The 15,440-nt window shown below is 36.9% G+C and overlaps 1 protein-coding gene across 1 annotated transcript in view; it reads left to right on the forward strand.

Annotated features, from left to right (window-relative positions):
- Positions 1-324: 324 nt before the first annotated feature.
- The window catches only part of garnl3 (GTPase activating Rap/RanGAP domain like 3), a 72,013-nt gene continuing 56,897 nt past the window's right edge, over positions 325-15,440 (forward strand). The window contains 1 exon segment of the mRNA XM_067406568.1: positions 325-651. Within this exon segment, the coding sequence (XP_067262669.1) occupies positions 551-651 (101 nt within the window). The 5' untranslated portion in view covers positions 325-550.

Consider the following 15,440-nt stretch of genomic DNA (forward strand, 5'->3'; position numbering starts at 1 on the left):
AGGAAAACTGTGTCTCGGTAATTATACTGTTCTCACCAGAAACGTAGAAAAAATACAGCGCGTATATGTTCGTTCATTTGAGAGCACCGCCCCACAAAAAAATCATGTATTTTCTTCCATTCTTCTGGGTAGACATTAGGACCGCGCAGACTCTACGGCTGGAGTGGTATATTACTCCAGTATACATGCCCTAAACTACGGGGAACGGGGGATCGACCCGGAGATTATCTAACCTACGACTTTTTGCACTTTTGATCCAAAGGATCCGGTGTGAATGGAGTTTACGAATCCCTTCCTCAACCCAGGGAACGTTTTATACACTTGAATCATATCTTCTCTGGCCACAGAAAGTGTGTGGTTCACTTTTTGGTTTTTCCGTGGAGGAGGACCCTCTGTTGATCTTATATCCCCCTCTCTCTTTGTGCGCCCTCCCGGTTCTCCATTCGCCAGACGCGGAGCAGAGCCGCATCACCATCATCATCAGCGCTCGCGCTGCCTCTGTGTCTCTGCGCGTGCAGTCAGGACCCGTGTGCCCTGCTATCCCACCACCATGAATTCGGATATTAACATGTACTTGGGGCGAGAGAAAACGGGGATCATGCGAAAGAGAGCCCTGCTACTCAGGAAAGGCTGCAGTTTCGAAATAACGAGGTGAGTTGATATATGGGGAAGGGGTTTTATGTGGGGAGTGGGCATTTTGAGAGCACCGCATCATCCGGTTACCGGATGGTTGGGTTGTAAATTATCACAGCAGTGTTAGGGCATCTGAGATAGACATGTTTACTCAAGTGTGTGGGTTTGGACTGGCTTTCAGGGGGATTTGGCATAGACCAGCAGCATATTAAAAGGGTCTTAAGGCTGTCGCTAGGGATCTCAGAGTCAACAAAGCTTTATTGGCATGATTGTCAGCATATATTGCCAAAGCATATATGCAGCACTTAAAGTATTGAAATTCAAACAGAAAATACAGTAACAGAAAATAAAGGCACATAAAACCAGAGGGGAAATAAAAAGGGGAAAGGGTGGTGGTGGTAAAATATAATGGAAATGGACATATACATATGTGTGTATATATATATATATATATATATATATATATATATATATATATATATATATATATATAAAATTTCTTGAGAGTTTAGACGCGAGTCATGGTCCATTAAATGCTGAGACATCAGCCTCTATTGGCAATAACCCACTTTTTCCATCGGGATTCCCCATGAACAGTCGTGAGGAGATCCGGGTTTTCTGCAAAAAAGACACCACACTCACACACCCCACCCCCTCTATAGGCTATAATAGAGAAATATTCCTTCCTATAAATGCACATCTCAATTATCGACCCGTTGTTCTTGCATGTGCAAGAGTATTGTGTTTTCATTATTGTTTTCCATTTCTGACAGGATGTTAAAGCTCATACTCAGTAATGGTTCTGCATCACTGTCAGACACACCAACACAAGCACTGGTGGTTTAGCAAATGAATGTGTGTCTGTGTTTATGTCAGAAATGCAGAGATATATAGAAAGAGAATGAGAAAGAGGTTACACCCCATTTTAGCCTATTGCCTGTGTTAGGACCATCATTGTGTAGACTGCGGTGTTATGTTGAGACAATACTGTATAGCCTATTTCTACTGAATCTTAGGTTATTTTGAAATGAGAGACCCAGTATTTACTTATTAATTCATTCATTCATTCATTAATACTAATTAAACTAATACAAGTTCTGCAAATCTGCATAGGTCTTTCATTAAGTTGCTCGAGTAAAAATTGATGACATTACTGTGTCTGTGTTACATGATATTATAATTAATTAGTAAGCCTATAATATGGCTAACTGTTGTAGCTGGCGGATCAATGTTTGTATCACTCTTGTCCGTATGACTGTCTGTTTTTAGTGGTGGAGATTTTTAAGAGACCCTTTCTGCTGGTTAATTATGCAAGTATGTGTTGACAAATTACTGTCTTTGTGAGAGAATCGTTGAATCATTCATTCCAAATCAATTCCTTCAAATCACTGATTCATGCAGGAACAAAACAAGTGACTGCCTTTTTGAACAAGTCATTGAATCATTTACTTAACAGTTGTTCACAAACACTGAGACTTTTAGAAACTAAACAAGTGCACCCCAATATGCATACTACTTTACTATATAGCAGGCAAAAAATGGTATGTGAAAAAAGTAGGTGAAAATGTACCCAGATGATCTACTACTTCCGGCGACTTTCTGAAGTGCACATCCAATGGACACTTTACTATCCCATGAGGCCACAGGAGAGGATTTGTGAATGGCAGTGAATTGAACTGATGCTGGGAGGTCACATGACAGTAACAACATGATGAATTTGAAAATGACGAATTTAAATGTGTTTTTCAGAAAAGTATACCTACTCATAGAGTATGCGATTTTGGATTTAGCCAGTGTCTTTACGATCATGTCATTGAATCATTCATTTAACCGAGTCAATTCAAGAACGAAACTAATGGGCATTGCTCAGGTACACAATGGCTATTTCTACTGTGGCTACGTTTTGAATTATTTTAGTTTTTGGTACGAAATTAGACAAACTGGCAATATTGTGTCTGAAATGTAAATATTAACGTATTGTACATTGAACCATTAAAGTATAAAATCAACTGCAGAGAGTGCAGCAAAAATGCTGTAATAATTCAAGCACTTGCAGGTAATTAGTTACACAGAAACATGAAGTCTGTAAAGTGTGACCAAAAATTGCTTTATATCTTCAATGGGCTCCATGGAATGTACCTTATTTCAATAAAAGCTACACAAATCCCTTCCCATATAAACCGCAAATTACATACTACTCCCCAAACAAGCAACAAATTACTCCTGCGGACAGACTTAATGTGCTCAGACAAGGACATTGATGAGGAGGAGAATGCATCAGCCCCTAACAGCGTGTAGGCGAGAGACCCACTGCTTTCATTTTATTTCTCCATAATGTTTTATCACGAAGACTGTTTTTTCTCAAGTGGCAGAGTATAACATGATCATTCAGTTGTTTTGAAGGCCACACACAAACACACATGCACAGTACTTTATGTCTATTTACAAAGAAGGTCTGGTAAAATGCTGTGAAAAATATTTCTGTCCATTATGGAGTTTTTATGGTATGTCTGTAACATCTTTCTATTTTGCCTAATTTGCTACCTTTTTTTTCTTTCTGTACTGAACACTTAATTACAAAGTCCTCCTTTCTCTCTCTCTCTTACTTACTAGGTCCTTTCTGTGCTCATTCATGCACCATTTATTTTGCTGTCTTTTATCTACTTTCTGTAGTAGCTTCTCTGTCAGGAATCAGTTGTAAACAACTCTAATGGGACTTTAATTTCCTCAACATTATAAATCATTCAAGACACAAAGATACCTGTTGTCTTTTTCAGTCCTTCAAAATAACTAGTCAAACTAAAATCATAAAACATTGTAAAATGTAAGAAATTGAAAATCAATGAGAGCATCAATTCCAGACTCCCACTTCATTTTTTTGAAATAATGAAATATATTAAATAACAAGAGCTAATCAAATACCATTTTTCAAAGCAGACATACTGTAGTACAATAACAAAGCCTCATTGTGATCATAGAAAGTATAACAAAGCATTTTATATAGCCAATTCTTCCTTTCACTAGAGGTAGGAGAATTAATGTATTCTTGTGGATTTAACAGTTGGTTTTGTGTTACCTACTTCCTTTGTACAGCCGCCATAAAAAGTAGAAATAACAGTGGACTGCCCACATTCTCCACAGGAGAATACAAGAAAGGATCACTGTTAATGTAGTTAAATGCAAGCAAGCACGTGCACAAATACACACCAAAACTTTAACAAATAAATAAATCATGATTTTCAGAAGTTACAAAGAATAATTATATAATTGTTTAAATATTTGGTAACACTTTATTTGACAGTTACACATCTTACATGTACTTACTATAGTAATAACAGTAAATTATGCATAATTAAAAGCAATTAGCCCTAAACCAAATTCTACCCCTAACCCTAATTATATAGTAAGTACATGTTGTTATTTAATATTACTTAGTACTTATTTGTATAATTACACTGTAACAAGCACATCCTAAAATATAGTGTAACCAAACATTCATGCCAAATTTATGCCTTGATTTTTTTCCTGTCTTTCTGAATTTTAGCACTCATTGCTAAGCAATCTAAGCAAACTAATTCTAAATCCAAAGTTGATAAACAAGTTTACAAACACAAGCCCCCTGCATTCTGTAGTTATTACTAATAGAGTGAATAGTGAACACAGAAATGAAAGTGAGAAAGTTCACGGCACAATTTAAGCTGTTAGGGTGGAGATGACACTCTATGACTCACACTGAGCTCATTTGTGTTTGAGCGTGTGTGAATGTGTGTATGCTGAGCAGCTGCACACAAACTCATCTAGTAACCTGAGCATGAGCCTGTATAGTATCTCATGAAACTCATTTGAATCATTTGGATTGTGCTTGCAAAGACACTAAAGTTCTTTCTATTTTCAGTCATCTCTCTTTTGCGTCTGAGCAGCTAGCCCTGCAGTTCGTACCAATCTGATAATACTAGCACTACAGCTAACACTAATCACTCTCAGCTGTGCGGTCTGCATGTGCTCGAGCACAACCTCCTCATTTGAGAAAAATAGACGGAAATCAAGCAGCGGAATAAAAGAAAGAGTCCCGCTCTGATTACAGCCCTATGTAAACTTTCATTCCGCGCCCACATATGCTTCCATTTAAGGTTTAAAGACGCATACCTACACATTAGTGTTTTTCGCTGCAGGAAGCCTCACTAGGAAAGACTCTCTTCCCATTATAGCAACCCTGGAACGCACCCAGCTTAGGATGGATGGAGCTTTTTGGAGTTTAGCCTTTGGCGGGACCACTGTTTAAAAACTGTTGGTTAGCTCCCCACCACAAGGGCATTCACACTGGGTGTGTGTAGCATAAATTTAGTGGTGTGGCTCTGTGTTAGGATGGCTAGGGATCTTTAAATTGGAAGTGCTGTATGTGTAATGCCCTCTGACATGGTGTTATATGTTGGTAGGCCTATTATATATACCTGAACTGAGAGGTAAAGGAAATATTTTTCACATATGAAGTGACACTTTTTTTTTTTTTTTTTATTGTTCAAATAATTAAAGTTATGGGGTGTATTAAAAATACAGGCAGGTGTGTTGGAGCAGGGATGGAATGGAACTCCTGGAGCAGGGTTGAGTTCCTTTCAGCTACGGTATATACAGTCAAACCAAAAATTATTCAGACATTTTTTATATTTTTGATCCATTTTTACTAGTGGGTATATGACACTATAATTCATTTATGTAAGTGAGGATAGCAAAATAAAGTAAACTGTGACATATTATACCCAAAAATTCTTCAAACAGTGGACTATTGATACAAATTTGGAACCACAAATTAGTCAGACACTTTGGCCTGACCATGATTTGCTTAAGTTTTATCTGACATAATTAAGATTTTTTTTTTCTGACACAGATTAACTCTGAGATCTTGTCATATTTTATTACCATTTGTTTAAACTATAGTGAATAAACTGTAATAATGAATGAAATGTTCAAGGTGTCTGAATAAATTTTGGTTTGACTATGTATATAGTTTGTCTAGTTTGCCCCACCTGGTGGTCAGTGACCACCACTTCTGACAATAAGGTTATAATTATTTTAGCAATGTTTTCATATTATATCCACATATAATTCATATAAATATATAGTCATATTATCTTTTTAAAATATTTAGATAAATACTTTTAGAATATTCAGATACATATTTTTTTTATTAGGTCATATTTTCCTCTGCTAATGGAAAACATCAGCATTTCAGTATTTACAATTTTAGGAACGGAATTTCATATCATTTTGTTTCAAAAACATTTTTGTTGAAAAACTTATTGTAGCCTACATAACTAACTAGTAAGCAAAAGGTGACTGGAATAAAAAATAAAATAAAAATAAAAGCTATGTGAGTCTGAGTACTATCAGTGTAGCTGCTTTGAAGGGATAGTTCACCGAAAATGAAAATTCTCTCATTTAAAGGCCCGCTGAAGTGTTGGAACGCGCAGCCTTATTCAGTGTGTTGACGTAATTTCAACTGAAACAGGAAGACAGGGTGATATCTCAAACAGCCCCACCCATTTTTTTAAATAGCTAATAGCGTTTCGTTCTCGGCCAGAGCTGTTAAACTCAGTAAAACCTCTGTTTCCTTTTAACAGTTCATCCTTCTAATCTCCTCTATATCACTTTAAAATACAGCATTCTGTGCACAATTCAAATGGGTCCGATACCTTTCGTGGTCTGAGCCGACTTACGGATATGATCCGCTCTGTGCTCTCGTGTCCCAGAGCAGACTGTGCACGAGCCACGGCGGTTCACGTTATACTAACACAAAAACGGGAGGATGGAAAGCATATTTACATCTGAATCGTTCCCTATTCTCTATATAGTGCACTATGTGCCTTTCACCATGTAGAAACTAGTAAATGTGTGAACAAATGACCGATTTCACACGCAGCTTGTATGTTGATTGTGTAGGAGTGTACAGATTCTAGAGAGCATTTGATTGGACAGAAGATTTGATGAGAAGCTGAAGTGCGATGTGATGTCATGAAAATTGGAACACACCAGCTTATTCATATCACTAAGGCTAACATATTCATACTAAAAGCTAAAAAACTTAAATTTTGATTTCAGGGGGACTTTAAATAAGGGTAGCCATAGTTTGGGGGGGGGGGGGTGCTATGGAAGTCAATGGGATCCATCAACTGTTTGGTAACCGATATTCTTCAAAATATCTTCTTTTATGTTCATCAGAAGAAAGAAATTCATACAGGTTTGGAACAACTTGAGAGTGAGTAAATGAATGACAAAATTTTCATTTTTGGGTGAACTATCCCTTTAAGAAATTTAGGACATTTTCTGTAATTCTTCCTAGTGTATATAATTATTGGATGTTAACTCACAATAAATCTCAGAGCTTTGCTGCCTTTGGATGAGTTATTTTCTTGACTGTAATGAATTACCTCTAAATCAGAGGGCGAAAGTTGATTTAGATGACTTTAATGCAAATAGTCAAGTAGATCACATTACCAACTGTATCTGGTTCTGCAATAGACACATATAACCACTAGAGGACACTGTGGTCCAATATATGTAACCCATTGGATTTTAAGACGCAAGAACCAGGTATCATAATTTTGCTGTACTTTCTAAGTCAGTTGATATTTTCTGAGAGATCTGTAGTTGACACAAAGCATTTCAACAAAGAAAGTGTGTCCTTTGGTTTGTCAAAAAGCCCATATTTTTCACAGAAGAAAAGTAAATGATGTGATGTTTAGCTGCCATGGGTCTTGCAGTACTATATTTGATACACGTTGAGGCACAATTCAAATGGTGGCTGGAAGTTTTGCTGTTAAGCTGCCAGTCGATCCAGCCTATAGTATTCCATAAAGGGCATAAAGCATAGGTTTAATATGATTAGCAATGCACTCTGTTCCAACTGCATTATTATTAGATTTAAACAATAAAATAAGAGACTGTATTTTGTCTAATGCATTTCTAACATTTTTTAAAGAATTTTTTCTTTGGTACATTCTTCTTTCCTCAGGGAGCATTTAGCCCCCAGTCTAACATCTGCCCTCAGTCTGATCTGCTCCAAAATGCCAGCAGTTCATAGGCTGGGCTCTGAAAATGTCGCCCTGTCAGACACACACCATGAAGAATGACCCCACTCTTTATCCTAATCAAAGGACTTAACCTTTGTGCCACAGCTGGCCAGCTGCAGATATGTGCATTTATATGCATGGGCATGTTTGTGTCAGAGTCATGATTTTTCGAATCATCTACATCCAAGTTTAAAAGGGAAAAGGTTGCTGTTCTGTCTGGTCAGAAATGCTCTTTTCTTGTCCTCGTGTTCTGTGTTCATATTTCTTGAGTTGTAATGGCTACCGTTTAACTTTCATGAGATTGTAACCAAACTAATATATAGCATTAACACATTATTTGATGTTTACAGTGTAGGTTAGCCCTCTGTGGGACATCATTTATAAATGACTCTAAATTGCATTTAAAATACAATAATAATGTTAAAAAATAGAAATATGACATCCCTTCAACCAATAAAATTAAAATCTATTATTTACTTAACATTTTTGGCAACAAGAAAAGTGAAGGAGACGTGTTATGCTGTCAAGGTACCGTATTTCATTGTACATCCAAATGTGATGTTGATTTTACTAAGTTTTATAGAAGTCAGAGTGGAAAAGCTGTTCCTTTTCCTAAAAGTATTGATGGTAGTGATGGCAGTGGATCAGAAAACTAGGTCGTAGTAAGAAAGAAATTTGAGGATCAGAGAGGATAGAAGCAGTGAGGGTGATACCAGAGATGAAGAAATAAGTCGTAGATTGTTGTGGAAGTCAGGCATTTTGGTACATTGCCCTCTGGCAGTTTGGAAGATGTGATCCATAATACAACAAAATGTCAGATGCTATTGCCTATTGGCCTCACTACACTGACAAGCATGGATGCTCCAAAAATGACTAAACAGGTCAAAATCGAGTTGCATGTGGAAAGTGTGGACTACACTGAAAAAGAAGAGTCTTGTTGACTTTCACTTGTGCTACAATCATTGATTTGAAATTCCAAGAAAGAAACAATGTTAATTTTTTTTAATGCTTTTTGAAACACTTCCAGGCAGTAAAGTTGAATCTGAATTTGTGTCAAGACATTTTTACATTTTCCAAATGAAATGTACTAGCACAAGATTAAATGGAATGTTAAGAAAAAAAAATTTTTTAACACTAAGACGTTTTTACTACTTTTCAGATGATAGTGAAAATGCAGTAGCACATATGATATCTGTGAAGTTTCAGACAATTTGCCAAAAATGATTTACCCTAAACTGACAAAGTCAGTTATAAATGTTGGCATCCTAAAAAAGTTCAAAGGTCAGATGTAGAAATCTAATTCTGGAAAATGATTTTAGTCTTAAATGTAAAATATAAACTAATTTTTTTTTTCTAGCTGTGATTTCACAAGCATGTGTACACTGTGTTGATATTTCTAAATTCTTGATAAATGTTGGTACTATGTAACATATCGTAATAAGGAAAAAAAGCCTCAAATCAATGTGAAAAATTGTATATAATCATGCAGTATTATTAGCATATTATCCTAAGGATGTTTGAATGTTAGCTATGCATTTTCATTGTTTTCTTCCACTAAAAGTCTAATGAATTTTGATGCATTAGTAATGATTTTATTGTGCTTTGTTCAAATAGAATTTAGATATTATCATAAAATCAATCTATAAACAATTCTTTTAAACTCTAAATAGTCAGCATCATTGTTAGCATTGATGCTGTTATTCTTTCTGTTTTCACCCAAAAATGAAAATTCTGTCATCATTTAACCAGTTCCCATGAAAGCCAGCATTTGGCAAATGATTGGAATACTCAATATAGAATGGAGCTAAAGTGCAAAATTGCTGATTTTGTATAGCATGATGTCAGTGAGGGTGCTTTACATCAAGGCTGATCTATGTGGGAAAAGATCGTGCTGTGCTTAAGTCTGTACTTGGCAAGGAAACACACAATATGTTCATGTGATTTTGGGCCCGCTCGATCTTTGCTCTCCACGGTGTGTATGTGTGTGAGAGAGAAAGCAGAGGATCAGTGGTGTGGTATTACAGGATTTTCTGTCACATTTCTAGTTCTCAGGTACATAGACAACAACAAATATTCCAACAAATAGCACTGCTCGCTTAGCAGAATTCTACCGGACAGTTATTCCTGTGTCGCTCTAACGGCCTACTTTGATTTACAAAAAAAAATCTTCTTATGGTCCACACAACATTCATGATGGGAGCAGTAATAGGGTTTAAGCTGACTTACGAGGATATTGTTCATGACCAATGAGGATTTTAATAATGTTTTTGCTCTTTTAATGAAGACTGACATCTTTACTTTTGCAAGGATTTCAGCTTTGCCATTTTTTCCTGCAATCCTCAGAAGTCAAGGACTCACCCATGATCTGCTTAAAGTATCAGAACACTAATAGGTAAGGTTTTATTGGGAAAAAATGTTTTTCCCAATTAACATTATTCAGATTGCTAACAGCCAAACACACTAAAATATGCATTTAATGTGCTGATTGCATTGATTTTATATTGGACAATCCCATTCAGGGATTTTTGGACATGTTCTTTCATTTTAGCTGAACAGATCTAATGTTTGAATGTTGCCAGATACATAAACTAGCTGATGCTAAACAAGTCCAATATCTGTGCATGAAAATACAAATTCGATTTGTATGCAAATAGAAATGATTTATTTTTAAGGCATTCAGTGTCTGATAGTTCCAAAGCAACAAGAATAACCAGGGATAGCTGTACTTTCCCCTTCAATGGATGTTTTTGGAAAGACCTGCTTTGGAAAGAATACTTGTCTTCTGCAAGTTGTTGCTGCAAATCATGTGAACTGATGCAAGGTATCTTTTGGCTTATCAAAAGGATCATATTTTACACAAAAGGGAATTACCAAGGATCTTGCAGTAGCACATATGATATCTGTCGAGGCACAATAGAGCTGCTTTTGAGCTGATATTGCCTCAAGCGGCGTGGGGGAAATTGCTGTCCTGTTGTTGTATGATCACATATGTGCAGATATTCCACTCCCTTGCTTGTGTGATATTGTTTCATTTTATAATATACAGTAACAAAGTCTACTACTGTTATTTAAGGTCTTCTCATACATTTTTGTGTTAATGTTCCTAAACTGTTTTGCACCATCAACACTTAGGAATTGGTTATTTATAATCAAAATCTCAGCTTTCGGTATAGTTCAATTCAATTCACGTTTATTTGTATAGCACTTTTCACAATACATATCGTTTCAAAGCAGATTTACAGAAAATGCATGCCTACATTACAATTTAGAGTGAACTGTTATGAGGGTATCAGGCTGGTATCAGTCCAAATTATGAATTTCAGAATTGTACATATAGGAATCATGCCATTAGCTAGCAATGTGTACTAATAGTTTAAACAATGTATTAATTTAAAGCAGAAACAATGAGCTCAATGATGTAAAAAATACATTTTGTTAACAAATGATTAGGATATATAGAAAGATTTAGCATTGGAGCATGTTGATTCAGTTTTATAGTATTATGTCATAGCAAACTTGTTCTGTCATATTTCTAAAAACTGTCACTATTAGGGTTGGGAACCGAGAACCGGTTCTCATCCGGAACCAGTAGTGTTTTTTGAAAAGAACCGGAACCGTGCAAGATTTCTAACCCTAACCCTAACCCTAACCCTAACCCTAACCCTAACCCTAACCCTAACACTCCACCATCTGAAATGCGCCCGTTGCAGCCCACATCAACATACAGAAATCTGTAGTTGCTGTCTACCAGTGCCATAAGCACTATTGAGAATGTATGCTTGTAGTTGAAGAATTTAGATCCAGATCCTGGAGGGGGACGAATGTTAATGTGCTTTCCATCCAGAGCACCCAGGCAATTTGGGAAATGCCACTGATTCTGGAATCCAACGGCTACTTGCTGCCACTCTTCCACTGTGTCTGGGCACTAAAAAACAATATAATTAAAAGAAATTAGTTTAACTCGTCAGACCATTAATAACTCAGTGATTTTGACATTCTTGAATTAACCCTGCAAAGCCCACTTCTGCAGAATTACAACATCACTTTCAAAAATTTAAAAAAAAATGCCTGCAAATGTTTTTTTCTCTCAAGATCACATTTACATAGTTAATGGGTTCTATTGTTCGTCCTCACAATGCTATTGGGTTGAAGAAGTGTTTATAGGTCAGCATTAGGCTCTTTATGTTTTGGATTTTGGGGGAGATGCCTGTTGCATTGTTCAGGGACAGGTATGAATGGTCTTGAATATGAACCTGTAAGTGCTCTGGGGGGATGAATGTGTTCTTTTAGTATGATAAGTAGAGAGCATAATAGGCCAGCCAGACTGTATTGTTTGAATGTAGTAGTGGAATTTTATTTGCATTGAAATTATAATTTGATGGATAATACTTAGATCTCTGCCCTCGACACATGGTCTACCATCCTGTCTATTCTTTCAGTTTATCTACTACAATATAAGACCCTAAAATTACCCTTATTAAAATGTAAAAAAACTGAAAAATCTTTAATTTCTACATCAGAGGCCTCCTAAAACAATATCTGAGAGATCAAAAAAATTGCTCATTTTTGGGCTAAAACAAAAAACATTAAACAGATACATGTATACCTTTAGGTATTTCTCTTTTAAGACTTGGTAGATTGCTGCACAGGTTTCAGGAACAAATTGCTGAATTGTGGACATTCCCACCCGGAATTGGTAAGAAAGGCTCTTGAAGCTTTCTCCTGCAAAGATTACAAACACATAACTCCACTATTAATTTTCCACACCTTTTACAGAGTCAAATCTAACACTTTTAATGCATTTGTACTACACTACATTAAAGCAAATATTTTTTTTATCAGTTATTAAAGACATTGTGCTACAAACAACCATAATAATGTTTTATACATTGTGTCTTTTTAAAGTAGGCTACAACTGGATACAAAATAATAAAATTCTTTTCACTTTTATAATGCTTCATAATACACCAAAATAAACACAACTGAAAAGGTGTTTTAATGAAATGTTCAAACAACGAATAACCTTACCTGTTGCCAAGAACCGTAGTGTAATCATCAGACGTTCCCCCACGGAGATACAATCCCGGTAGTTCGTGTTTGTTCTCTGTATGATTGGACTAATAAGTTCTTTTAACATGTGAAATTGAGTGGGAAAAAGCCGAGCGAAATTTTTAAAACCACAAGTTTCCTGTAACTCGAGCTCTCGACACAGGTTCGGGAAAGCACCTTGGGCCTGTCTCTGGAGTATCCATGGTTTCACCCATTTAGTGCGCTTTCTCCGTATTTTTCTCATCCGCTTCTTCTTTTCCTCTTCCACAAGCAAAAGACCAAGGGCTGACAAAGCCAGTGCCATTTGCAACGTGTCGGACATTTTTGAAATAACACGAATCCGTATGTGATGAGCGAGAACTGGTTTTTCATGCACCTTTGTTTATGTTTTGTATCCCTGTAGCTCTTCCGGTCTCCCTAGCAACGAACCATAGCAACGAACACAAACTACTGCCACCTGCTGGCATGGAAAGGCATTTCATCTCACGCAGGCGCAGAACGGACGTGCTATTTGGCCGTCGGCTGTCGAACGTCGGCTTGGTGTGTCAGGGCAACTTTGGACCCAGACGCTGCCGACGCCAGCCGACGCCAGCCGACCCCGCAGTCTGCTTTCGTCGCCACTAGTTCGTCGCCGTCGGCTTGGTGTGTTCCGGCCTTAAGTTTCGGTTCCGAAAACGGTTCTGTGTGATGTGGTCGAAGTGCGGGGAGCGTATCCTTTCATAGAGACGTCTCACATCATGAATATTATAGCAATGAATGCACTGAAAAGCCCTCGCACGGCGCTACTCATTTACGCAAGATTTCAATAGAGAGAGAGAAAGAGACGTGCCCAAACCTGCACGATTAATCTTTAAAAGATCGCGTTCTCGATTTCATCCCCCACATGATCGCCCATGTTTAAACCTTTGACAAAAGTAAAATCGCGACATTCAAACCTGCGTTTGCGCTGCCGTTGATCAGAAGATAGTTGTAATGTGTAAACAGCTTTTCAAAAGCACAGTAGGCTATCATTATTTCTGTGTGACAAATAGGCCTATTCCAATTATAACAGAAGTATACAAAAGTTTATTATTCAAATAGAAACGCTGATGTTTATGTATAATAAATTACCTTCTGTTCTGAAAGTGACGACTGCATCGATTGCATTGTTACGCCACTAGGTGGCAACAAATTTACTGTTAAAAATGTGTCTATCAATGAATCATTCTGTCAGAAACAAGTCTTTATGAATCCAACTTACAAAAATATTCAGTTTCACCTGTCTGAATCTTACATGTTTGTTAAAGCATCTTATCTTATTTGTGGTAACACTTTATAAGGTTCATTTATGAACTAACCATCATTAATACCTTTGTTACTGTATTTGTTAATCTTTGTTAATGTTAACAAAAATACAGCCGTTCAGAGGTGTTACTTCACAGTGCATTAACTAATGTTAACAAATACAACTCTTGATTTTAATAATGTAAATGTTTAAATTAACATTAACAAAGATTATAAATGCTGTAGAAATGCAGTTCATTATTAGTTCATGTTAATGTAGTTAAAGGTACAATTTGTGATATTTTTTCCGCTAGAGGTCGCTAGAAGCCTATTCAAAACAAAGGCGTAGTTTGAAGACGCCAAGTTTTAGAGCGGAAACTTGGGACATGTGGTCTCCATCTCAACGGATTGTGCAAAAGAATAGGGATTGGAGTCTGGAAGAACTCATGTTCGTGGATGCGATTATTAACGTTACTGTAGTATGAAGCAGAGCAGGACCGAGTGTTGCGGGAGCTGGAGCGATTGATCATCACACGCCTCACGGGTAGCGGGACTTTTATTATGACACAGTCGCCGGCGCCGCTTCCGCTTTTCCGGTCATGACTTTACGGGAGCTGTCCCTTGTCGACAGAACCAGCGTCAGATGGTAAACATTAATTATGTTCCATAAAAAAGTGACACAATCCACCATAAAACGTGCAAGAAGTAAATAAGGAACTGCTTGAAGCAAGCTAGTGGTTTGCTGGACGCTAGACACTACTTCCGCATTTGTCCACGGCACTGTTGTCATGTGGTTTCTACGTCAGTAAAGGCGGTAACAAAGGTAACTGACGTTATTGACAGGCGACTGCACTGCCCCGTGTCACTGTTTAGAATGGGAATTTTCTCATGATTTACAAGTAGTTCAAAACATTAGAGATATTGTTTGTAATCAGCTGGACAAAATATATAACAATAGCCTAGTGGTTTTTGGATATTTTACTGCAAAAATTTTACATATTGTACCTTTAACTAATGTGAACTAATGAACCTTATTGTAAAGTGTTAGCAAATTTGTTGAGATTAACAGTTTGTTAAATTAATTTTACACAAAAAGGACTGTTTGAGTCGAGTATTGTGCATTTTTCCCTTATTACTATTTTTTAATAGTTGTTTAATTATTTTAATGGAACCGGAACCGGAATCGTTAGGCAGAACTGGAATCGGAACCGGAAAATTTCTCACGATTCCCAACCCTAATTATAATAGAGTGTATATATTAATAACTATAGTAAAAGTAACATTTTAGTATATTAAAGGTGCAGTGTGTAAATTTAAGCAGTATCTAGCGGTGAGGTTGCGAACTGCAACTATCAGCGCACACTCCTCACACCCCTCCCTTTCAGAGAAACTAAGGCGGTCATCATCTGAGAGAGCAGAGAGTAGCTT

This window comes from Chanodichthys erythropterus, chromosome 13, assembly GCF_024489055.1.
Source record: "Chanodichthys erythropterus isolate Z2021 chromosome 13, ASM2448905v1, whole genome shotgun sequence".
NCBI lineage: Eukaryota > Metazoa > Chordata > Actinopteri > Cypriniformes > Xenocyprididae > Chanodichthys > Chanodichthys erythropterus.